General features: G+C 33.4%; 1 protein-coding gene and 1 pseudogene across 1 annotated transcript; one reads left to right on the top strand and one right to left on the bottom strand.

The window, feature by feature from the left end:
- Positions 1 to 348: 348 nt before the first annotated feature.
- Positions 349 to 1,434, top strand: LOC142629374 (geranylgeranyl pyrophosphate synthase 7, chloroplastic-like; annotated as a pseudogene).
- Positions 1,435 to 3,828: 2,394 nt separating this feature from the next.
- On the bottom strand, positions 3,829 to 15,503 carry LOC142621766 (glutathione S-transferase DHAR3, chloroplastic). The gene is made up of 6 exons (XM_075795121.1): positions 15,105 to 15,503; positions 14,053 to 14,143; positions 13,654 to 13,797; positions 11,310 to 11,427; positions 7,225 to 7,365; positions 3,829 to 4,148 (listed from the first exon to the last, which is right to left on the bottom strand). The coding sequence occupies exons 1-6, from the start codon at positions 15,328 to 15,330 to the stop codon at positions 4,062 to 4,064; spliced, it is 807 nt and encodes a 268-aa protein (XP_075651236.1). The 5' UTR covers positions 15,331 to 15,503; the 3' UTR covers positions 3,829 to 4,061.
- Between the last annotated feature and the right edge of the window lie 9,346 nt (positions 15,504 to 24,849).

Here is a 24,849-nt window from a genome sequence, read left to right as displayed (position 1 = left end):
AATAATTTCTTTCAAAACTCACCTGGGCTAAAATACAAAATTAAATGGAATAAAATAATATTTAAAGAAAGAAATAAACCAAGCCAATTGATGCACTAGACTCCAAGTCCTACGAAAAAGGAATAACCAAAAGCTATAGGCTTGAAGTTTGAACACTCAAAATAGCATCTTCAGCTACCTAAAACAAGACCACCAATAACTAAACTCTATATATGGGTTTGGACACTCAAAATGGAGGATGTTCATCACATTCCTTAGTAAACTATAACTACTAGTAGATATATAGAAGTAGCTAGAAACACGGCTACCAAAATTAGCACGAATAATTCTTCAATAAACTTCATTCCAATGGCCTTCTCTTCAACCCTACCAAGTTGTCACACTTCAACCCTTCTCAAGATCCATATCAATGTCTACAAAAGCCCGACTAGAATCCACCCCAAACCTGTTCTTAGGAAAATTAGAGCCACCCATGTTGTAAACTCATCTTTGTTCCAACCATTCCTCACTGAAGAATTACTCAACAAGGCAATGAACAATTCTTTACCCAGATTTCAATTCGAAGAATACATGGCCCTAAAGGCAAAAACTGTGAACAAAGCACTAGAAGAGGCAGTGCCTTTGCAACATCCATTGAAAATCCATGAGGCAATGAGATACTCACTTCTTGCCAGTGGAAAGCGTGTACGACCAATTTTATGCATTGCGTCATGTGAATTAGTAGGAGGGGTTGAGTCTTTAACCCTTCCAATTTCTTGTGCCACAGAGATGATCCACACAATGTCACTAATTCATGACGATCTCCCTTGCATGGACAACGATGATCTTAGACGTGGAAAGCCCACAAACCACTAGGCTTTTGGTGAAGAAACCGCAGTTCTAGCCGGGGATGCTCTCCTCTCCCTTGCCTTCCAACATATAGCAGCCAAGACGGCAAAAGTTTCTTCCGACCGTGTCATCCAAGCCATTGCCGAGCTTGGTTCAGCAGCTGGGTCTGAAGGGCTTGTGGCAGGTCAAGTTGTGGACCTTTGTTGCGAGGGGAAACAAGTGAGTTTGAGTGAATTAGAGTACATTCATGTCCATAAAACAGCAAAGCTCCTAGAGGCTTCAGCTGTTTGTGGAGTTATTATGGGAGGTGGGAACGTGATTGAGATAGAGAGGGTGAGGAATTATGCTAGGTGTATAGGGTTGTTGTTTCAAGTGGTGGATGATATTTTGGATGTGACTAAGTCATCCGAGGCGTTGGGAAAGACAGCAGGGAAGGATTTGGCAAGTGATAAGGCCACATATCCTAAGCTTATGGGCATTGACAAGGCTAAGAAGTTTGCCAGGAAGCTGGCAAATCAAGCAGTGCAAGAGCTTGCCTATTTTGATCCAATAAGAGCTGCCCCATTATATTATTTAGCTGACTACATTGCCAATCGACAGTGTTAATTAGTGCTTTCTTAGGGTATGATCAAAACTTGCGGGTTGCCTCTGCATTTTCTTTTTTTAAAGGAAGTTCTGTGCAAAAATCTTGGTGATGCAATGTATATTCTATATGTTAAAGCAATGGGTTACTTCAATTAATGCTCTGAAATCTGATATTACATCACTTGCTGCATATGGTCATCTGATAGAAGAGGCCAAGTCACTTGTAAGGAATTTTTCTGATGTTTTTTTTCTCTCAGAAATAAGGCAATTCGGCTGCTCATAACAATGCTAAACATGCTAGACATGTAAGCAAATTTTCGATGTGGATGCAACTATGGAAGATGTTCTTCCACATCTATTTTCTGTAATTTTGGCCGATGCAGCCGTTCTTTGAATAATATTACAGATTTTTTTCTCAAAAAAAAAAAAATTATGTTAGATATAAAGTAATTAGATTGGATTACATAATATAGACATAATGTACTCATTTTGTTTATTTCAAGTGAAATAGAGAGAAATTTATTAGAATAAATGGGGAAAGGGGAATGACAGAAGAACAAATGAGTAAAGAGTCGATCAGTCTAATTTTAATATTTTTATTTTATTTATTATTTATAGGAAGTCTAATTTTAATAATTGACCTTTGCCATGCACATTGTTTTGGAATGGAGCTTGGAGGGTAAGTAGTATATTCGTTGAAAAATAAAGTAGAAAACATGTAAATATCAATAATAGAAACACAAACTCACCATAAATATAATAATAATCATAAGAAAATGATTGAAAGGAAAGTTTTAAAGAATATACTCCATATATTCTCATGTTTGGGAATTTAGGAAAATAAATTGAATGATTAAGAGGGAATATTTGTTTCATTACATTCTAAGTTCTACTTCAACATTCCCTCCCAACATGTTATGGACGACCATAAAATAAATCCGCTGGTCTCATGAAAAACAATTTCTTTAACATTCACATTTGTAAAGATTACTAGCTTTTGAAATAAAAATAATGATAAAAGTCAAAGAAAACACAGCACAAACCTACTCATCGACCATTTTATGAATGATTAAAACCTATCAAGTGTAAACTGACGTAGATAAACCCAAAAAGAGTAAAAGTAAAACCGTAGTTTTGGAATCTAGACTAGATTGGCCTGATCAGCTGGGAACTTGACTCAAAACTAATACGGCAAAAACCAGTAAAACAAGTGGTTCAACCGGTAAAACTGAAAAACGAACTCATTTTCAGTTCTTTGAACATTCAGTTTTTAAAACTAGCTATAAAACTTTTACTTTAGGGCAAGGATTGGGTCTAGTGCCTTATGCACTGGCCCTGTAAAATTGTGGCCGCGTGACAAGTGTTTGACATGTGTTTACATTCCAATAGGTCCATTGCATAGGACCATTGGACCCAAGTTGATTTTGCTTACTTCAATACATTACATTACAATCTCCAATTAAATTGTAACCACGTGTTTTTTTTTTTTATGACATGAAACCTCACTAAGGCAGGGCCCTTTAGACCCACCCTTGGAGAGTAAATCATGGATACACAAACCCACCTTTAGACCCACCCTTGGAGAGTAAATCATGAATACACAACCCCACCCACCAGAACCGTGTATCAAGTAATCTAGGGGAACTAGTGTGAATGTAGGATGTCTAAGTCTACAGCTCATCCAAAGCCTCCAATTACTAGACTGCACCTTGCTAGGTATGTGTTTGAATTTAATTGGGAATTAAGGAATTGTACTTAAGTTTTGTCCCCAAAGAATCTATTTACCAATGTTTTCACACCTCATGACATGAAAATTGTTTTAACCAAGTTTTTCACACATTAACATGATCTTTTATGATGAATGCATAGTAAAAGCGACACCACTGATAGTCCAAGTGAAAAAAATGTTATTCTAATTGCAACAAGCCAGCCATGTAAGCAGTAGCGAAAAAAACTGGCAAGTCATTGTGTCCTGTCATTGTTCTTCTCACCTAGAAGACGGGACAAGAACATTTGTAAATTTATTCTAACCAACCACTTGGGATGCAACTTCAATTGTTTTTGTGTTACGACAGGAGGAATCTGATGAACAAACCATAATGTATGATGCCACTGAAAGATAATTTTTTAATTTGTATGTATTCTAACCTCACAGCTCCCGAAAACTAGGATTTCGGAAGCCCAACTAGCTAATAACCTTTTTAACATTCTTTGTGTCCCTCCCTTTCTTCATGGTTATGTTTGTAGTGCCACTGACATGACTGCATTAAGTCACTTCCTCGTGTGCCCCTCGAGCTGAAATTTCCATGATCTGTCCTCTTTATGCTTTTCCCCACATGGTAATGAGGATGGTTGAATAAGAGTATCAAATTGTTTTTTCATGGATACTATGTAATAAATGAAAAGCGAGGACAATTTCTTGGAAATGCACAGTTTTTTGACTTTACAAGGCTTGAAATGCTCTTTCATGTATATGATCTATGGTCACAATATTACAATCTCCGCATTTTGGCAAATATAAATGAAAGGTTGAATCTAATGGTCAATAACAAAGTGTTTCACCTGCATTCAAGGCTACATTAATTTATACTTGTAAAGAAGGTTTTGGGTATAGACCTGTAAAGTCCCATACAGCAGCTGCAGACAATCTAACCAAAGACTTTTGGACGCCAACCTGCAATTATATCTTCAGGCTGTGCACGCGTTTTAATAAATGAATCCCTTGAGAAATTGGCCTGCATGTCAGGAACTCTGCATTATTAGGAATCTTGTCTACAAACTAAACAAGAAAATATTACTTGCATAAACTTCTATACTATCTAGAGCTACACACTTTCTCAAAAACCAACAATTAGAGATCATAAGACTGTAGTTACACCGAAAAAAATTATGGATTTAAAAGAAACTAGCTATTCCGGTTTGTTGAAGTAAAAAAATTGCCACATATGGAAGTCAAGAAAGCAACAGGGTGAGGATTTAAAACATGCATCTGCCAAAATGACTAATGGATCTAAGGATCAACGCATCTTGTAATTTTGATATAATATCAGTGACCGTATTTAATTGAGCAACAGTTGAAAAGGTGTTAATATATATATATATATATATATATATATATATATATATATATATATATATATATTGCTAAACTCTGAATATATATATATATATATATTGCTAAACTCTGAAAATATACATTCACACACACGATCACAAATACAGGAAAAAGGGTGGACAGGTAAAACAAACGACAAGTTTGGGTTTAGCCTTAGGTTGACCTAGTCCTTCAATAAGGTTTGAGAAGTTTAAGAATGCAGATGCTAATTTATATATAAAAAAGTGTCTACTAAACTTAATAAAGATGTACTCAGATTAACAAAAATATGACATTTTCTTATCCATCTCTGATCAATTAGCATGGAGGAACAAGTTACATAGAACAATCTATACTATATATAAGAGGACTCTCCTCTTTCAACCGGACTTTTTTGAGGTTCAAAAATACCCTCATTAATAAAGAGTAACTTTATTTAGAAATAGGGTAATAAATGTCAAAAAACAAATTTCATTTTGAATTAAAAAAGAAAAATCCTAAAATTTAAGATTTTTTTCCTTTACATTCAAAAAAGAAATTATAATTACTACTTATCTTTAAAGTTTATCATTTTTATCTGTTTGAAAAAAAAAAATTCTAAATTATAATAGATGTAAATTTTTAACTTTTATAAAAATAGAAGAGCCTCTGAACATGCGCAACGTGCATGCTTAAAGGCTAGTTTGTGTGTGTATATATATATATCCCTAATAAAAATTCTAGCCAACACCCTTTTAGGGAATGAAAATCATCATCAAATATAAACTATAATTATCAACAATCTCCCTTTCAATATAGACAACCAAAAAAAAAACTTGTCCTTGGAGATTCTTAGGACAATTTCAGCCGTATAATCGAAAAGTACATTTCTTTCTGAATTGTCAACATCTTTTCTTTAAAAAAATGTATCAATAGTTCTTCATTTGGGTATTACCTCAAATTTAAAAGTTAAATCACAGATAGGATAAAGTAAAAACCATCCTAATTCATGGTAATATTAGTTAGATATATTAATATTAGATTAATGAAAGTTGGGTTTAAGTGACACTTGGTATATACCTTTTTCCAATATTAAACAAATCAACATATGTATTTTGACAAATACACTGTTGGATTACATTTCTCCCCATACATTCCATGCTTGCAAAATTTCATGACAATTAGAGATCAATACATATCATGTATTTTATATTTTAAATTTATATATAGAGTGTGAGTTTATGGATTGTATAGTAAATAATATTTGATTAAAATGAAATTTGGCATGTGTTAAGAATAATGAGAATGTTCAATTTAGTGGTGGAAATTTAAAATTATTAGGCCAACCATAAGTTATTGAGTGGTGTAATATTAACAAAGAGTTTCAATAGGGATAATTTGATCTAGTCCCTTTAGTACATCATGAATTTAGTTTGATATAATTTGAAAGAAATAAAATATGAGTGAGAATTAATTATAAATTTTTTGTCTCAAACAAAAGAAATCCATTGAAGAATCAGCGATAGGGAGATTAGAAAAAAGTTGGGGAAAGGAATAAGAGCAATAAGGAAAGTTTTTACAAATTCTTGCTATGCATTGATATGAGACTATGGTACAATGGTGTGAATGATGTTACAGGACCATTACCAAGAACAAACTGATCAAAATTTTCTCCTTCAAATGATCAGCTAAAACGTATAAGCAATTCGTGGCCAAGAGCCACATAGCACAACTAGCACCTCCTAATGTTTTCAACGGAGACATCTAGGGTTCAAAGCCCCCTCACCCCCAACTATTGATGTATCCAAAAAAAAAAAAACTATCAATTTGTGGCAATACACCATCTAACCTAGAAAATTCTACGGTCACATTAATTAATGTTTAAGGTGATGAAGCACTCCTTGCACCAAAGCCATCACTTTAAATCTTGAAATAAACAAATTCTAAGCTTTAGGGATTTGTCCCCTAGCAATTCTATAATGGTTGTCAACACCTCCCATTCTTAAATGAAATCTTTAACCATCCAAGTATTTATGCTAAATAACATCAACAACCATCCATCCTACAAGGGCTACAGTTAGTATTCTATGAGATGGGGAAGGGGGATGGGCGGATGGACAGAACAAAAGGAAGGAGAACGGACAGAACAAAAGGAAGAAGGAGAACGTATAAATGAGATGGTAGCTTTTCAATTGTAATTATTTGCATGTACTCCTTGGCAAAGACTGATCAGATATTTGATAGCTACCATTAGGGAGATCTTAATTCAACTTTAGTCCAATTTATTTAGCACATTATGAAACAGTGTCCAGCCTATTCACACCCTCTGAGCTCCCTCCTCCCCACCTCCCCCACCCCCCAACTCCTCAAACTAAAAAAAAAAAAAAAAAGATTAAAAGAATAAGGTCAATGACATTAAAAAGAATTAAATAACTAGAGGATTTTAATGAACATTATTTGCCTGCCTTGCGCCATTGTGGTTGGCCAATTCAAAGAGCATGCACTCGCTATGGAAAAAAAAAAGAGTTTCCTATTCACGAATGCATTCAAGGTCTTGTTTGTATGTTAAAAAATTGTAAGCGGCCTCCGTAGATTAGTTGTAGTTATACTTAGAATGGTGCAGGACTTCAGGTCCAAGGTTCAAGCCATTAGAGGTGTTGGAAATTGTGAAAAACCAATGAAACATGATCACTAGACATAGATAATAAAATCTAAAATTTTGCTTGTATTGTACATACCTTCATATAAGACTTCACATGGGGAAGAGAATCAGGAACTGACCATTTCTTGTAATGTCCCAAAGCAATCTCTAGATGATGCAGCTTGGGTGCAAGTGACAAATCTACAGCAGAAACCTCTTTCCCATTGACATAAGGACCCTTCATGGAAAAAACTCAATCACAATAAAGTCAGGAGAAATCATTTATAAATTAATTTTTCTTTATGTATATGTAACCAAAACAAGTGATCAAATTTCCCAATAAAGATATTGCACCAAAGTCATTTTCCTACACAGGAACGGTGTTTTTCGCAGAGTAAACTTTTTCTGCTGGTTAAACTTTGCAGACATGCTGGAATGTGCCAAACTTATGTTTTGATAGGTAAATAATCCATTTTATTAAGAATTCAAAGAAAGCAGTATTCCTCCGTACACAAGTAATGTACTAGGAAAACCACAAGACTTATCAGAAATTACATAAATCTAGAAATTCTTCCAAGGAGGAAAAAGAGTTTCCACTTAATGAAGCCATCCAATCACACATAGATAGTAATAATAACAATTTTAGCTCCAAAAACAAATGCTCAATCCCCTAGAAAATAAGCCAGTTTTTGTTCCTGCCAAATAGCCCACATGACACATAAGGAAATAGCCCCCCATAGATTAGCAGAACAATGTAGACCAAAACCCCCTTTCCAACACGCCAGCAAATCCACTACCCTTCTTGGCATAGCCCAATGAAGGCCAAACGTACAAAACACCAAAGACCATAGATTGTGCACATAAGCACAATGACAAAGCAAATGGTCAGGGTCTGTAGTCTCTACACTGTTCATGCACATGCAACACCACTCAACCAGACAAATATGGGGCCTCCATAAATTATCCATAGTAAGAATTTTTCCCCTAGCTACAATCCAAGTGAAAAAAGAAAAGAAAAAAAAGATACTTTAGGAGGAACCATGACCTTCCAAATGCTTTTCCAGGGAAAGCTTTGCAAACTGCCAGGAGTACTAGCTGATAAGATGACCTAACAGTAAAAATACCACTTCTAACAGGGGATCCAACATATTTATTCAACACAAGCTGAGATTTTGACTACTGAAAATTTTGGAAGCATTAATATCCATGAAAGTGAAACATATCAATTAGGAGTCCTATTTGTATTTCATAAAAATTGAAAAAGTCCAGTCCATTTTCTGGTACGTGTAGAATCAATTTCAAACTTTCAGTGATGCAGAAAGCAAAAGACTTTGAATGGGGAAAACATGAAGAAATCAAAATTACCAAAAATTGGGCTTGTCAAAGCTGAGGCAATCTAGAACCTCTCTATAACTAGTTACAGTAAGGTTATGTTTGGTAACTATTTCTTTTTTCTTTTTTCTTTTTCTAGTCCAAAAAAATTGTTTGTAACCCAAAACAAGTAGAATAATTTTTTTTTTTTCAATCTCAAAATACAAAGGAAATTGAAAACAAGTGTTTACCTGTTTTCAAAATTAAAATTCTGAGAGACGCCATAATTAAAGCCCACACCTGAGTTCAAATTTCTCTCTCTCTCTCTCTCTGATGAGGGATTACAAGCTTAAGAAGTCTTTGACTAAAACTATTTCATTAACAAAAAACTATTCATATATGATTTTCTTAAGCCACTTGAATTTCAAAAAGAAGGAAGCATATTATTATTCCATGACTACTTTGATCTGGTTATATACATCCATGGGTGGAGAGACCTTGGAAGCCTTTCTATTCGTGTCCTTCAGACCATCTATGAAGCAATCCTTTATAAATCAAGCTTAATTTCACCTAGAATGTCTTGAAGCATGGGCAGACTCTGAATGTTGAGTCAACATGGATGATTAGTGTGGTTTATGAGTTCAGGGTACAAGCTGGATGCTTTTGACTTTGAGAGATACAAATGCAATGGCTAATAGATTGAAAGGTAAGGGAGGTGTGGGAGTATGAAAGATGCACGCCAAGTATTTGATAGAATGTATGAGCGGAGTATGAGTTTATAGAAAATTGTTTATTTTTTCAACTAACTAATCTTATTTCTAACTTTGAAAACACAAGATAACCTGTTTCTGTTTTCATTCTTAAAAACAAGTGTTTGAAAATAAAAAATAGAAACAATTACCAAACCTGACCTAATTTGTCTGTCTAAAATAAGAAACTGCAGGTTTTTAGCCATCAGGGAGAAAATTGTAGTAATTTTGTCAAGATTATTATGTCCTAGCAGCTTCTTTTCTGGCCTTAAGCTTTTATTTGGTGTGCCTTGTTTCAAATATATCAGGTCTTGATTGATCCAACCCTTAGCCTGGCTTGCCTACCAAGTTTTCTTGGCCACCAAATTTAGTTGTTCATCAAGATCATCTTCTAAAGGTATGATGTGCTAAGCATATTTATGGAGACGAATGAAGAATGCAGAAAAACTAGTGGCTTTGCTTAGGGAACTAGTATGATGCCTGGTTTGTTGCATTCATGCACTTTCAATTTGCTGTATATAAACTCTCAAACAGTTTTCCAGCAATCATAATTCTTTCACCATCATGGATAACAAATAAGGCCAGGTCATTTAGCTCTTCAAACTCTTATCTCTTTAGAGTTGGTTGGAGAGACAACTGAACCCCAGTGACTTGTTTATTCAAATTCTCATGACCTCTTTCCTCTTCTCCTTTCGTTCCCTCCTATTTAGTGATTTGCTAATACCTAATCAGGGTTTTGAAATCTTGCGCTCTGGTATGACTGACCCTGTGTGTTTGTTTGGAGGAAAAGTGGGATGATGGAAGAGGGTGGAAGAAAAATGGAAGACTGATTGCCATTTTCACTTGTTTGGTAGAGTATAAAATGTAAGGAAGGAGAAGGGGAGAGATGAGTATCCTCCATCTTGGCCCACCAACAAAAGATGAGCAATAATGCCATGTGTCAGTAAATTTGACATCTTTACCCTTGTAGTTTATTAAAAATAAAACACAAGGACATATAGGAATTTAATGCTAAATGTTTAGTCATCTCTTCACTTTTCCATTCCTCATATGAAACACCTGTAATATTCTTTCTTCTATTTTTAGAATTTAAAAATTATCAAAAACTAAAAGATATCAGGAAAAAAAAATGATTGTGGTGATTTTGACAGACTTTTGGAAAACAACTCAATTTCCTTATAAATCTTGATGACTAGATAATATGTTGCTCACAGAATCAAAATTAAGCACCACCTCAGAGTCATTTCTAAGGACAATTATTTGGAGATCTAAAATCCCTCCTAGAGTAGCTATTTTCTCTAGGATAGCTGTGCTAGGGAAGATTTTGTCAACAGATAATTTACGGAAGAGAGATATTATTGTTATGGATTGGTTTTTTTATGTATAAACAGAGTGAGGAAAATGTGGATTCTGCTTCTACATTGCCCAATAGCATTTGAGATGCGGTCCATGGTATTTTGTCTGTTTGGTATTCATTGGGTCTTGCCTAGGCAGGTAAAGGTTTTGTTAGCATCTTGGCAGGGCAGTTTTGGCAGGCACCGTAATGTCACAATTTGGAGGCTTGTGCCTCATTGCTTGATGTGGTGTATTTGGCAGGAGAGGAAGGCTCAAAGTTTTGAGGGTTGTGAACAGTCTATAAATCTTCTTTCTTTTATACATTGTTGGATTGGGCTAGAGAATTACAATTATTCTGCTGTTATTCTGTTTTAGATTTGTCGGAGCATTGCAATTTGAGATGTTGAGTTTGTTTCTTTCATTGTATACCCCCGTATACTTGGAAGTCTTTTTAAAAAAAATAAGTTTGTTAAAAAAAAAGGAATCAATATTAAAGTAACCATACTGGCACATTTGAATAGCCTCGTTTTGGTCTTTGATGAGCACTCTGTGTGCCATAAGCATCAAGCATTGTACAAAAGATTCAGGGTAAAACATCCCTTGTAATCTCTTTTCCTTTTTCAACTAAGGCACATATGATGGACAAACAAATCCTGGAACATGGAAGCCAATATGAATTTAACATAACAATTATTTTCATAAAATTGATTGATAATCTTTTATCCAAACCAACAAGAAACCACGGGTAGACAGAAAGAAAGGGAAAAAATAAGCATAGAGAACTCACATTGTCTTTGATATGATTGTTAAAAGAACTTAGCTCACTAATTAATGCTTTCTCTGTTCCGTCACTCGGGTCTTTGCTCTTGAGGAAACCAATAAATGTGGAGAAGATCTTTGATCCACTACAAGAGAGCAGTTAAAACAGCTATTTTTAGTAACTTTGTTCCTCAGTTTGTAACTCCAAACAATTTGGAAACACAAGAAGACATAAAACTTAAAACCATAGCATAGACATCTAAGAACTAACAACAATGGGTCGATTTTCTAAAGTCTCTCTCTCACACACACATACATGTGCATGCATGGGTGTTAACTTACAATCAAAAATAAATTTGGGAATCTTATTGAATATAACATGGAGTAAACAGTGACTATCACCAAACATCACAAAAAAAAATAAAAAAAAATAAAAAATTAGACATTGGGTGCTCCTGTTTCCAATAATTATGACATTTTATTATATTGAAAAATAAATCTTGCATTTACTATACTAAAGTTAAGATTGAGAGAACCGCAAACTCCAAATATGCATTATGACCACAGTTGATATAAAAGGCAAGAAGGCATTAAGTAAGAGTGCAAGTAATGACACCCAGAACCCAAAAAAGAAAAGAAGCTCAAAGTGTGAAACATAAATCAAGCTACAGAAAAAGAGATAACATCACAATCTCATTTGGTTCTAGTGTTCAAGGAGAAGACAGCTGTATGTGAATACCAAGATGCAGGAAATGATAAAAAGTAGCATATGGTACTTGGAACTGCTAGAGACCCAAAATACCCACATCTAAGAGACAGGACATGAATATTGAATAAATACAGGTATCTGCTAATGGATAGTGTCTAGTGATTAATTGCACAAGTCTGTTGGAAAGGATGAAGAAAAAATAGTTATAAATGGAATGTGGATTCTTTTTCATGACTTAAACTGGTGGTGAAGGCATGATTTAAGATTATTTAAGAAGAAGAAGAAGAAGAAGAAGAAGATCAAGGCAAGACATAAATCAGAGAAAATTACCAGAATATAATATGATGAGTTACATTTGATGAAACTGATGTTATTATTTTTGAACATCTTAGCCTTATATACATGGAATTTTGTAGTAGATCCATTCATAATAAAGTGTATAAATTTTACGTTGGCCATCAACCTACCACAACCCTCCTTTTTCCAGGCTTGGGATCAACCGAGAACAAAATATGAAACTAAACACAGACACAGGCAGAGTTGTTCCTGTTATATGAATGGACTTTGGCATCCCCTACGTTAACTAGCTCAAACTTTCAAGAGTTGCTCGAAACCACAACTACCCCTGTACTAGGATTGCACCCTATTTGCACCTTCTTCTTTTAATGAAAATATTACTTATAAAAAAAATACATCAACCCTAAAAACTGTCATTATCAAATACTAGAAAACAAGCCAATATAAATTCAAAATTGTAATTAGCACATTTGTGGTGGAGTTCCATGGTTAATAAAAAAATGAAAGCAAAACAAAGTGTCTGAGGGAGGAGAAAGTGTGAAGTGTTGTGTGTCTAGGTGGGTGGGGAGTTGAAGAGACAAATAAGCATAGTGAAAATGGAATACCAAAGCTCCACCCACAAGGTTTCATAGTTTCAAAAGACCAATGGAAACCTTCCTGCATCAAGGACCTTATGAAGTCTCTACAGTTCATCAACAGTACCACAAACTTCCCCTCCATAAGTTTTCCATTAAATCCAGAGTTAAAACAAAGTTCAGTGATCTTGTATTTTGAAATGATACCTTCTGACATCCTAGCAGCTAATGATACAGCGTCAACTCACCCTTGAGCACCAAATCCTAAAACCATCCACATTGTAGTTGGGGCCTCTTCAACTTCAATCAGATGTTCACAGATGATTAGAAGTGTTAGATTTCTTTAGTAATGAAGCATTCTTGTTGGTGTCCAATGTTTCTCTATGTCCACCTAACTGCAGTAGTTCTTTATGCAAGGAGTTGGGCATATTTAACATATTAAAGCAAATGAAAATATTTATTGAAAATCATCCACAAAAGAGAGAGAAGAGAGATCACAAAAAAAAAAGATCAATAATCTACGGTAGAAAATGTTTTCATTTTCCACAGCTACTATAGCATGTCCATTTCACTGCTACAACCACCACTATAGTAATCTAAGCCATAAGAAAATCTGACAATCAGACTTTCTAATATTTATTTTTTGGTGCTAGGAAATTAAACACATGTATGATGACATTGCCATTATGCACTATGGATGTGATCTAAAGCATTCAAGCTTTTAGCATTTTCTAGTGCCGAGCATGTACAACCACATGGTTAATGCATAAACCACTGTCGATAAACCATACACTGAAGCCTTCTCAGGTGGGGTTCCCAATGGTGGATCAGGATACTTTTCTTCTAGTGCTTGTGCAATAACATCTGAATCTGATATCCACTTCTCATTGAGTTTAATCACAGGAACTTTACCTCCGGGGTTGATTTTTAAGAACCTAGTTAACAAAACATACGAATTAAGAAAGAGTTGTAATAGATAAAGACAGAAAACAGAACAACAGCCTTGAGTATTTAATATAACGATACTAGGATATGGAGTTTACTTATAAAATAAAAAAATAATGATACTAGGATATGTACTAATGTGTGCATTTAAGTGTGTGCACACGTGGGCGGACCCACAACTAGGTTTTATCCACAATCTGATAAAGAGGAGATACTCATTGAAAGATAAGAAATCGGATCATTACCAATCTGGCTTGTGGGCCAAATCTACCAACTTTAAGTCATAAGGGAGATGCTTTTCCTCCAGAGTCAGTAATACCCTCTGGCAAAAGGGACCTGTGAAGACAAACATAGAAATATCAAGAAATGACTTCCTATGCAAGCAAGACTAAAAACTATATCCCTTAAGAGTAGCACAAAACTAAGAAGCATGATACGGCAGTTCTTGGAAAATTAGGACCATAAAACAGGAGTATTTTAGGTTTCAAAAGAAATAACAACTATCAAAATCTTTAAAAGCTACATAAAAAATCCAAGCAATCTTTTTTGCTTAATTAAAAACATTTGTTTTCCACCCAAGTCCCACCACATTGAGAGGATTTTGGAGTGTCAGTCCTTCTTAAGCACAAAATATTACACATATTATACCCAAATAATATTATAACTTGTTTCATTATAAGAGCATTCACATCAACTCATGCGAAAAATTCTATCTATTTTTACAAGAACCTACTTTTTCTATTTTACATACTCATTTTTCAAAACAGCTCACATCAGATTATCTATTTTACACTCTATTACATTAAAATATCAATTTTTCTTAATTTTTTTAATTGTTTCTCTTCCTTCACTCACAATAACCATCATCTACTCTCTTTTTTCAGCCTCAGAATACTTAAAGAAAAAATTAAAAAAATAAATGCAAAGTGAATAGTGTTGTAAATTTTCATAGTAATTGTAGCAACTTCGCAAATTTTTAGTGAGTAATTTTGGGTGTTGAATGTGCAAAGACAACTTTTTCTATTTTGCATTGTCTGATGCAGATGCTCTAATATGCCATTTTGAACGCCAATAGTCTGCGCATGCATTAGTCCATAAAAATAAATTCCATAACCATGCTTAACATGTTCTACCACTGTACTTGTACATTTTCCAAACAATAAAAGGGAAACCCAGTGACAGTATAGAAACAATGCTTGATATTTGTTTTTCTTTGAGGCATTTTATCAGTAATCAAAGGGACAAAACAAGAAGGGAGAAAAAAAAAGAAAAAAAAAAAAAAAGAGGAGTTACTTACAGTCGCCGGGCTTGTTGGGGTTAGTGGTTGAAGATTTGACGCAGACTTCAAGTGGGTTCGAAGAAGTGGTGGACATTGACACTGTGAGAGCTCTTCGGGTCCCGTAGCGACTGAAATGGTTGGAGGAAGCAACGCAGTTTCGGGGGAGCCTGACATTGAAGAAACCCAACTGTCTAACGCTGGAAGATAGCGCAAATGCTGTGGGTTGGATTTTCACGGTCGACATTGCTATTTTGGTTTTGGTTTTGGTTTTTGAGAGAAACTGTGCGTTTGTGACTGTTAAGAGAGTTTTAAAAGAGCTCTGGGGATATATTCTTTGCCTGTAGTGTATGTGCTCTGCTTGGCTGGCTGTGTCCAAAAGTGAACCGATATGATATGAGGTTCTGTTTTTGTGACGAAAGAATCAGATTGGAAGACGCTGGATTTTGCCGTACAATGTCCTTTACCTTTGGTTTGTGCTATGCATCATCCTTTCATGTTACACGTGGGAGGGATGTTTTATTTTTATTTTTTTGAGAAACAATAGAGGGATGTTTTATTTATACTATTATTTAAGAATTTTTTTTTTATTTGAGATCTATAATTTAGATATTAAAAATATTATTAAATTTATTTATGTTTAAGACTTAAATCATAGAATTAGACTCTCATAAAAAAAAAATCATAGAATTAGACATATAAAATTAGTAATTTAACATATGACATATCAAAAAGTTATTTTATTAAATTTGATACGCCATTTTTTTTTCCTATTCATTTCATCTCTCTTTCGCTCTCTTCGTCTCTCTCATATTCCACAATAGCACTCATTGCCCTTTCCCCAACAACCCTCCACAACCATAACCCACAACCCTCCATTATCCAACTACCACCACTACCACCACAAGCCTTCACAAAACCCAAATCAAATATAAAATTCATTGCAAAACATAACTAAAAAACTCCACTTAAATTTGAAGAGAAAAAAATCCCCCAAATTCAAACCATCAAAACTAAGGAGAGAGAGAGAGACAGAGAGAGACAAAGAGATCTAAAGTGTAGAGATTTGAAAAAGCAGAGAGGCTGATAATGGGGTTAAGAGTGAGAATGAGAGAGGACGAGAGAGAAGTTAGACAAGAAACTAGTGATAGGAGAGAGAAGAGTAAATTAAAAAAAAAAAAGAGAAAAAAATAATAGCATTTATGTCCGTATAATGCCAATAGAATTGTATTGTAACAAATACCAAATTTATTTAGCATTTAGAACATTTGATGTTGGTGAGTTTTTGGTATTTGGTGTGTTAAATGCTAAAATTTTAGCATTTACCATACCTAATGCTAATGTTATTAGAGCAATTGCAGCAGTGGAGCTAAATAGCTATATAGCTATTTTAGCTCCACTCAAATACAAAAAATCCTCCTACAGCAGTAGAGGTAAAGCAAAAAAATTTAGCTAAAATGCTACAGTGCTCATGTATCAATACATGAGCACTGTAGCTGAGAGCTATAAAAAAAAATATTTTTTATTCACATTTCCAATTAAATTGTGGTTGAATATTTTTTGGGTAGTGAGATATATTATTTTATTGTAGTAGATATATTATTTTATTGTGATGTTTATATTATTTTATTGTGTTGAAAGCTAAAATAGATCCACTGCTGCAGCATGTTTTATAAAATGAGTAGGTAAAATAGATAAAATAACTTTTTGTGAAGCTAAATTGCTAAAATTTTAGCTCCACTGCTGTGGATGCTCTAAGAGCGCTATTAAGCACACATTGATATTGTATAAAATAAATAAAAAAATTAAAAAGTACACACCAGCATATACAGTGTATGTGTGTCATGTGATCGAAAATCGTGGGTCAAAATACAATTTCAATTAAATTATGAAATCGTGTTTTAAACACATGATTTTCAAGTGTTGTGTATTGTGTGTGCTGTGCGTGTGTTCAATGGATTTTCTTATTTTTTGTGTTATTTATGTATATGTTTTGTGTTAGTGAATATTGTGAGGTTATATGTTATATGTGAGAGATTAAAATTATCTTATGAGCAGTTTTCAAGAAACCTGTTTTTCACAATATGTGTGGGCCTCCTAGCCTATACATAAATTAAAACCACAAAAAAAGACATGTAGCAAAATATTACGACAAATAGCAATTCAACATGTAAATTAATCACATACATACAAAGTGAACACATAAATAATTATTGCAAAAATGTGCTATAAATAAGACTAAATAATTCCCCAGGAAAGAAAGTCTAAAAAGACTTTGAAGATGAGTTTCTATTACATCAATATTGTAAAATAGAAAGAAGAAGCAAACCCACCCAAAAAAAAAAAAAAAAAAGATACTGGCAAAAAATTTCAAAAGTCTTGAAACTCATATAGTGAAATAGTTATAAAATATGAGGCAGCCACCCGCAAAAATTCCAGGATTCCATTGCTCTTATTTTTTGGAGAAATTTCAGGAAAATTTTATTAATAATCAGAATCAAGATAAAGTAAAACAATAGCCTAATCTAATTATCATTTTGTTGAGAGAGAGAGAGAGTATACACAATACATAATTTTAAGATATTTAGGGGGTGTTTGGCAGCATAGTTCTAACATACTTTCACACTTTTTCACACACTTTTTCACTCACATGTATATCAAAATCACCCAAACAACATAATTCAAATTACTCTCCCAAACACCCCCCTTAATGGCCTAGAAATCAAATAAGAAAACAACACATACACAACAATATAGAAACCGCATTTAGCAACAAAAACACACACACACACACAATGTAGAAATGGCATAAAAATTCTCAATGGCAAAAATTATCTTTACTTTCATCTCCTTGTTAGAAGTTTGTGGTGGTTAGTGAAATTATCAAAAAAAATTGGAAAATTCTTAGGTACTCCCAGAGTACAATGAATATTACTCGTTTCACATTCATGATGAAGTCTACTCATTAAATTTATGTGGATCCACCATGAATATGATACAAGGAATCACTATTTCTTTATACTCTAAGAGTACTTAAGAAGTACTCCAATTTTTCTAGTTGTTATTATATCAAATTATTGTGGAATGTTAATAAGTGTCACATCCATAACATTTTCACAACAAATTCTAAGTGGTAAGTTATTACAAGTTTTAATATAAACCCATCACTTAATTATTTTTTTATCTAGCAGTAACAACTTGCCACTAAAATTTGTTGTGAAAGTATTGTGAAGATATTGTAGACATATCATTTTTCTTTTAGAATAACATGTATATGTCATAATTGATAACCAATTTGTTTTTCAGAAGAACTGATAAACAGTTTTTTTTTTTACTTCAAAAAAGTAAGTGGGTAAGAAACCGTGACTTCGTGGGATTTTTAAAAAATTTGGATTTTATTGTAAGTGAGTAGGAGACGTGGCAAATGGGCGGGCTGAGTCGGACCAATTAGGATGCGGGTCAAAATGAGCTCAGGTAAAAAAACTGGTCAATTTAAGCAAGTTATGAATGGGTCAGGTCGGGTCATATTTTTCACATAAATTTTTTTTAAAGAAAAAAAAAGTATTAGCCATTTGAAAAGTAATGCAGAAAATTCCTTGATGTGAAATATATTATTTTGAATTCACTACTTATATCAAGAACGAGCTTAGCTAAATAAATTAATACTTGTTCAATAATTTTAAAATTATACAAATTCCAACATGACTAACCAAAACAAAATAGCACAAAAAATAATTAAAACAAACACACAAGTTTCGTTTCTACACAATATCAACATCTCAAACCATAAAACAAAATTACAAATGCGCCTTATTGAATAACTAATTTGACAAAGAATAAAGACATATAAGAAATTTACAATCTTGAAAATTAATTTTATAATCTAATATTAATTGTGGTTGGCATTCTATTTCAATTTGAGAATATACATTAAAGTTTGACTATTTAATTATTTATACATGGTCCATTTTATGAATATTATGTCATTGTTAAGTAACACAAACTCTAGGAAATATCATAATTTATTTTGAAAAGTAGTTTATTTTGGATATGAATTGTTAAAAAATAGGACTAATCATCCATAATTTATGCTAATTACGTTGATACACTTTGGATTCATTCTTTTCACACTTATAAATGCTTCTCATATATGTCTATAATTTTAAATATATGTTTTAACTCTAATGTAACTAGATTATCTTGGCATATACTTTGTTATTTAATATTTAAAAATTTGAATACCTCAACTATTCATCTTTCAATTCAATTGCATATAGTTGTGTTAATGTCTCAATTGTTTTCTTAAAACCATTGTATCTAAATGATGTTAAATATATATTTTTGAATGGTTGGATATGTAAAAAAATTGCATGTTTCTTTTATAATAATAATGTCCATTATATATTGCCAATTGAGTTTGACTTGCATACTTTAAAGCTCATAACAAGCAGTTAAACCAATAATGAGGTTGAGTTTGGTTTGACTCGCAAAAAAATGGTCAGCTCACGGGTCAACCCCTTTTTGCTTCTGGTCAAAATATTCGAGGTTGAGTCAAGTATTTTTGGGTTGGGTCCGGTTAGAAAATTTTGACTCATTTTTCCATGTCAGTTATAGATAAATAAATAACTAAGGTTTTTTTAATTAAAAAAACATTAATTGTTTGTAATTTGCAAAAATATTATGGACATATCACGTCTAAAAAGAAAAATAAAAAACCCAAAGTTCGTACCACTTCTAAAAATAAAAATAAAAAACCCAAAGTTCCTTTTACACACATAATTTTTTTTTATAACTCACACATGTATAGTTGCATGTTGCATGCATGCATACATTTATTATGAATTCTACACTAATAAAAAACAATGTACTTTGGTGTTTGGATACCCCTTTCAAGTGTTTAAAGCATATAAATTAAATAATACCTTGCAACTCAACAAGTAACATCCAATATTCAAATCCTTCCACCCTCAACTATTAAATTATGAAATATATATCAATTTATTATCTATATAATTTTTCATGTGAAATATTGGAGGAAATTTAAAGCCTATGAGCATGTGCATAGCGGGTGCAATGATGTATGAGGAAGCAAGCCTGGTTGGTAAAGATGCATTTGGAAGTATAAGAACAATTACTTCTTTATAAGCTGAAGAGAATGTGATAAAATTAATTATACAAGAAGAAATGTGAAGGCCCTATGAGGACAGGGATAAGGCAAAGGCTTTATCAGTGAGTGGAATAGGATTTGAGTTATCTGTCTTCTTACTATTTTCTGTTCATGCAACCAGTTTCTATATAGGTGCTCGATTTATTGAGGATGGAAAAACATCATTCTCAAATATTTTTTGGCTAAATATTATTCCTATGTTTATCAAAGTTTCTTTATAAGAAATTTTAATTTCAACAATTTTGTTTGTATGCTTTGCAGGTTTTCTTTGCCTTGGCAGCAATTGGAAATTCCCAATCAAACTCCTCTGCTCTTGATTCTAGCAAATCCCAGACCATTGCTGCTCCCATATTTACAATATTAGACCAGAAGTCAAAGATAGACTAAGTGAAGAGTTTGGCATAAAATTGGATGATATAATGGGTGAAATTGATCTTCATCATGAAAGCTTTAAGTATCTGGCCAGATATTCAATTCATTATGGCAACGTAATTAAAGTGTAATGACATCTTTTAGATTGTTGCCCTTGTTGGAGGAAGTGGTACGTAGTGGATAATATACAGTGATATCGCCTTTTCAAAGATTCTATGATTTTGATTTAGACCATATTACACTAGAAAGAATTGAAATTCAAAAGTTCCAACTCAATTGGTTGAGGCAGCAAATGGGGCTTATGAGCTAGGAACCAATTTTGTTCAATGATACTATCCGTACCAATATTACAAATGGAAAGGAAGGAGATGCAACTGAGGCAGAAACTATATATGCATCAGAATTGGCCAACGCAAACAAGTTCATTAATAGCTTACAACATGTTAGAGACTTAGAGCAATATTGCAAATCATTTTTCAAAACCTATGTCATTTTCATTCTTTAGAGCACAAACCAAGTCCTTCTATTAAGACACTTCTAGTGGATAACATTAACTTGCACAGTTACTTAAGTCCTTGTCTCACAAGTTTTCAACATTGCAAAATGTAGGGTTATGATACCATGGTAGGTGAACAATGAGTTCAGTTCCCTGACGGGCAGAAGCAATGTATCGCCATTGCACGTGTCATTGTAAAAGGTTCATAAATATTACTATTAGATAAAGCTACTAATGCACTAGATGTCGAGTTTGAGAAAGTTGTTCAAGATGAATTAGGTCAAGTCATGGTTAACAGGACTACAATAGTTGTGGCTAACCAATTATCAACAATCAAGAATGTTGATCTAATAGAACTTGTTAAAAATAGAGTAATCGTGAAGAAAGGAAAGCATGAAATTTTGATTAATATCAAGGATAAATTTTGTGTCCTTAGTGGCACTTCACACTAGTGCTTCATGTTGGTGCAAACACAATAATAATGGTAACAACACAAAGAGAAACTGAATAATACGCTGAATATTATTAAATTGAATAGATGAACACAATACTATTTGGACTGAGGCGCGACACTCGCTCTCTTTAAGGAAATTCAAGCTCTTAATTGGCTAATCTTTGTAACCGGTGTAGACCTTCTCTGACTTGTCTCCCCCAGGATATAACAGCCTAACAAATGTTGTATGACTAGAACTGCTTCTGCACAAAGTGTTCAAGCCCAAAACTCCACCAGAAGAACACCTTTCTTTGGCCCGAAATCTCTCAAGTATTTAGGAATATTATTGAATTAACTCTCTCACACAATACTCTTTGCTTTTAACTATTTCTCTTCATTCACTCTTGATATGAAATTAGTCCATAGCATAGCCATATATATAGTATAGTCTTCCAACCCTTCACATAACCTACATGTTATTTATTAATTTAGAAAACTTCTTTTAATTTATTTAATCTAACTTACATGCAAGTAACTCTTTCTTTAACAAATTATAACTCATCTCTTTATTCATCTTCAGTTATTTTGAGTTTCAACATATTTAATTTAAAATGTACTAACATTCCCCCACTCATTTTAATATTAAATTCGGAAAATGAGAGATTACCGGGAAAAGAGGGATTATTATGCATCATGAAGATGTGTTCTACATTGGACCTTCACTTAGTGAAACAACAATCTCTACTCCAGAGTCAGTAGTGGTCTTTGACTTGAACTATGACTGCTTAAGGGAAATAAAGTATTATTGCTCACACATAATGATCCAGGTGTTGACATGAGCTTTTATAGCTAGCACTTTACAGCCGCATGCTGATCCCAGTTTCATGAGTGTATTTGAGATTAAGGCTTAGTTTGGATACAGCTGAACGCATCCAGTGTTCAGAGTTTTCCAGCCTTTTTTTTTTTTTCTACCACATTTTAGAAAAGCAGGGGACAAAATGCACAGCGTGCACTGTTCACATACTTTTTCAGCAACTTTTTATTAAAAATGGGTCCCGCAGTATTATTCACACATTTAAAAATTATTTTGCTACAGTATTTTCAGTTTTCAACTGTATCCAAACAGACCCTAAGTCCAAATCTCATAGGCAGCGACCCCACCCCTACACTCACATAGGTGAAATTTTGTCAAGGGTGCTTCTGTAATTCTGACACCCCACTTATACAAGATACAAATTTCATTAAAAGTTTTTACTCAACCTCTCCACATTACAGGATAAATGCACTTACATCATAGGGATGAACAATTAAAAAATTATTTACAAAATAAATAATTAAAAATAAATAAATAGTGCATTTCTTACGACCATCGTATGATTCGTTTTTCCCATTGAACCCAATTCTCAGGTTCTCTGGTCCTTGAGTTAGGTATCTTCATACATGACTCATGATTCTATGGACTTTAGTCTCATCCCCCTCAATGTATTCCAGACCTTATCTTTTGCCAAGGCTTTGATAAATGGATCTGCAAGATTATCATTAGATTTAATATAATCCACAGTTATGATATCATTACTCAAATAAGATCACATGACACTGTACTTTCTTCTTATAGGTCTGGATTTACCGTTGTAGTAACGGTTTTTAACTCTACCAATTGCGGTAGTGCTATCACAATGAATTAATATAGGTGGAATTGGTTTTTCCCAAAGTGGAATTTCATACAATAAATCTCTAAGCCAATTTGCCTCTTCACTAGCTGAAGCTAATGCTATTAATTCAGCTTCCATTGTTGAATTAGATTGTTTGCTTTTTAGATTTCCAACAAATAGCTCCACTACCTAAGGTAAAAATATAACCAGTGGTAGAAAAAGAATCACCTTACAAAGAATTCCAATCGGCATCACTAAAAGCTTCAATCACAGCAGGGTACTTTTTATAAAATAAGTCATAACTTTTGGTACCAATTAAATATCTCATGACTCGCTCAATAGCTAGCCTATGATCTTTACTAGGCTTGCTAGTAGATCGGCTAAGCACTCCTATTGCATATGCAATGTCAAGTCTAGTACAATCAGTAGCATAACGCAAACTACCAATGATGCTAGCATAATCCTTTTGATTAAAAATCTCATCATTATTATTCACAGGAAATAAATGAACACTAGAATCAAAAGGAGTAGCTACACTTTTATGATCATGAAAATTATCTTTCTTCAAAATTTTCTCAATATAATGAGACTGCTCAAGATAAATTCCATCACATGTTTTTGTAATTTTCATGCCCAAAATAAGATTAGCCTCATCAAGATCCTTCATTTCAAAATGGCTTATAAGCATATTTTTTGTGTCATTTATAACATGCAAATTAGAGCCAAATATTAGCAAGTCATCCATATAGAGGCTAATAATGACAAGTGAGTTTTCCTAAGTTTTATAATAGATGCACTTGTCAGATTGTTTTGATTTATATCCATTTTCAATCATGCAGGAATCAAATTTTTCATGCCATTGTTTAGGAGCTTGCTTTAAGCCATATAGGGATTTAGTTAGCTTACACACCTTACTTTCTTGACCATGCTCTACAAATCCTTCGGGTTGGTCCATATAAATTTCCTCATCTAGGTCCCCATTCAAAAAAGCTGTTTTTACATCCATTTGATAAATTTTCAAATCATATATGGCTGTAATAGCAATTAGTAATATAATGGATGTAATTCTAGTAATAGGAGAAAAAGTGTTGAAAAAATCAACATTAGCTTTTGTTGGAACATTTTAATATTAAATAATTAAAATGAATAAATTTTATAACATAAATGTAAAGATGTGGGAGTGAATGTGGAAGATGAGGAGTTAGTGAAAATGTTTAATCCCACATTGAAAAGGAGAGAAACTATTTTGTTCTTTTTAATTGTGGTGATTAATGGGCTAACATGAATTGTCTCAAATATTGGGCCAGATACGTGCGCAAGGGGGAGGTGAAGGGTGGAGGTGTCAGATTTGGAAATGAACCAGCACCTTGGATCCTCCTACTTGACAGCCCATTCAGAGTAATTACCATATATGTTGGTGAGTAAATGGCCCGAATTAATATTCCATTTTTATTATGGAAAATAATGAGCCATTAACCCACTTAATGGACTATCCGTTTGGGCATTTTCATTATTCAGAAAACTCCTTATCTCACCATTAATTGTGTAACTCCAGCCCATCAGAATAATATCCAACAATTAATCTTGTAACACCCACTATATCAGAATAATGGACATAATTAATCATATTAATTTGTGTAGTAATT

This window comes from Castanea sativa, chromosome 1, assembly GCF_040712315.1.
Source record: "Castanea sativa cultivar Marrone di Chiusa Pesio chromosome 1, ASM4071231v1".
NCBI lineage: Eukaryota > Viridiplantae > Streptophyta > Magnoliopsida > Fagales > Fagaceae > Castanea > Castanea sativa.
The sequence above is the reverse complement of the archived record's forward strand: the minus strand, read 5'-3'. Positions and strand labels throughout refer to the sequence as shown.

Excerpts from the sequence above, each read along its gene's own strand:
- LOC142621766 (XM_075795121.1), bottom strand. The coding sequence starts at position 15,330 with ATGTCGACCGTGAAAATCCAACCCACAGCATTTGCGCTATCTTCCAGC. Across the intron at positions 7,366-11,309 it reads ACAATCATATCAAAGACAAT|GGTCCTTATGTCAATGGGAA; the intron begins GTGAGTTCTCTA and ends TTTTCCATGAAG. Across the intron at positions 4,149-7,224 it reads ATGTGAAGTCTTATATGAAG|GCCAATTTCTCAAGGGATTC; the intron begins GTATGTACAATA and ends CCTGACATGCAG.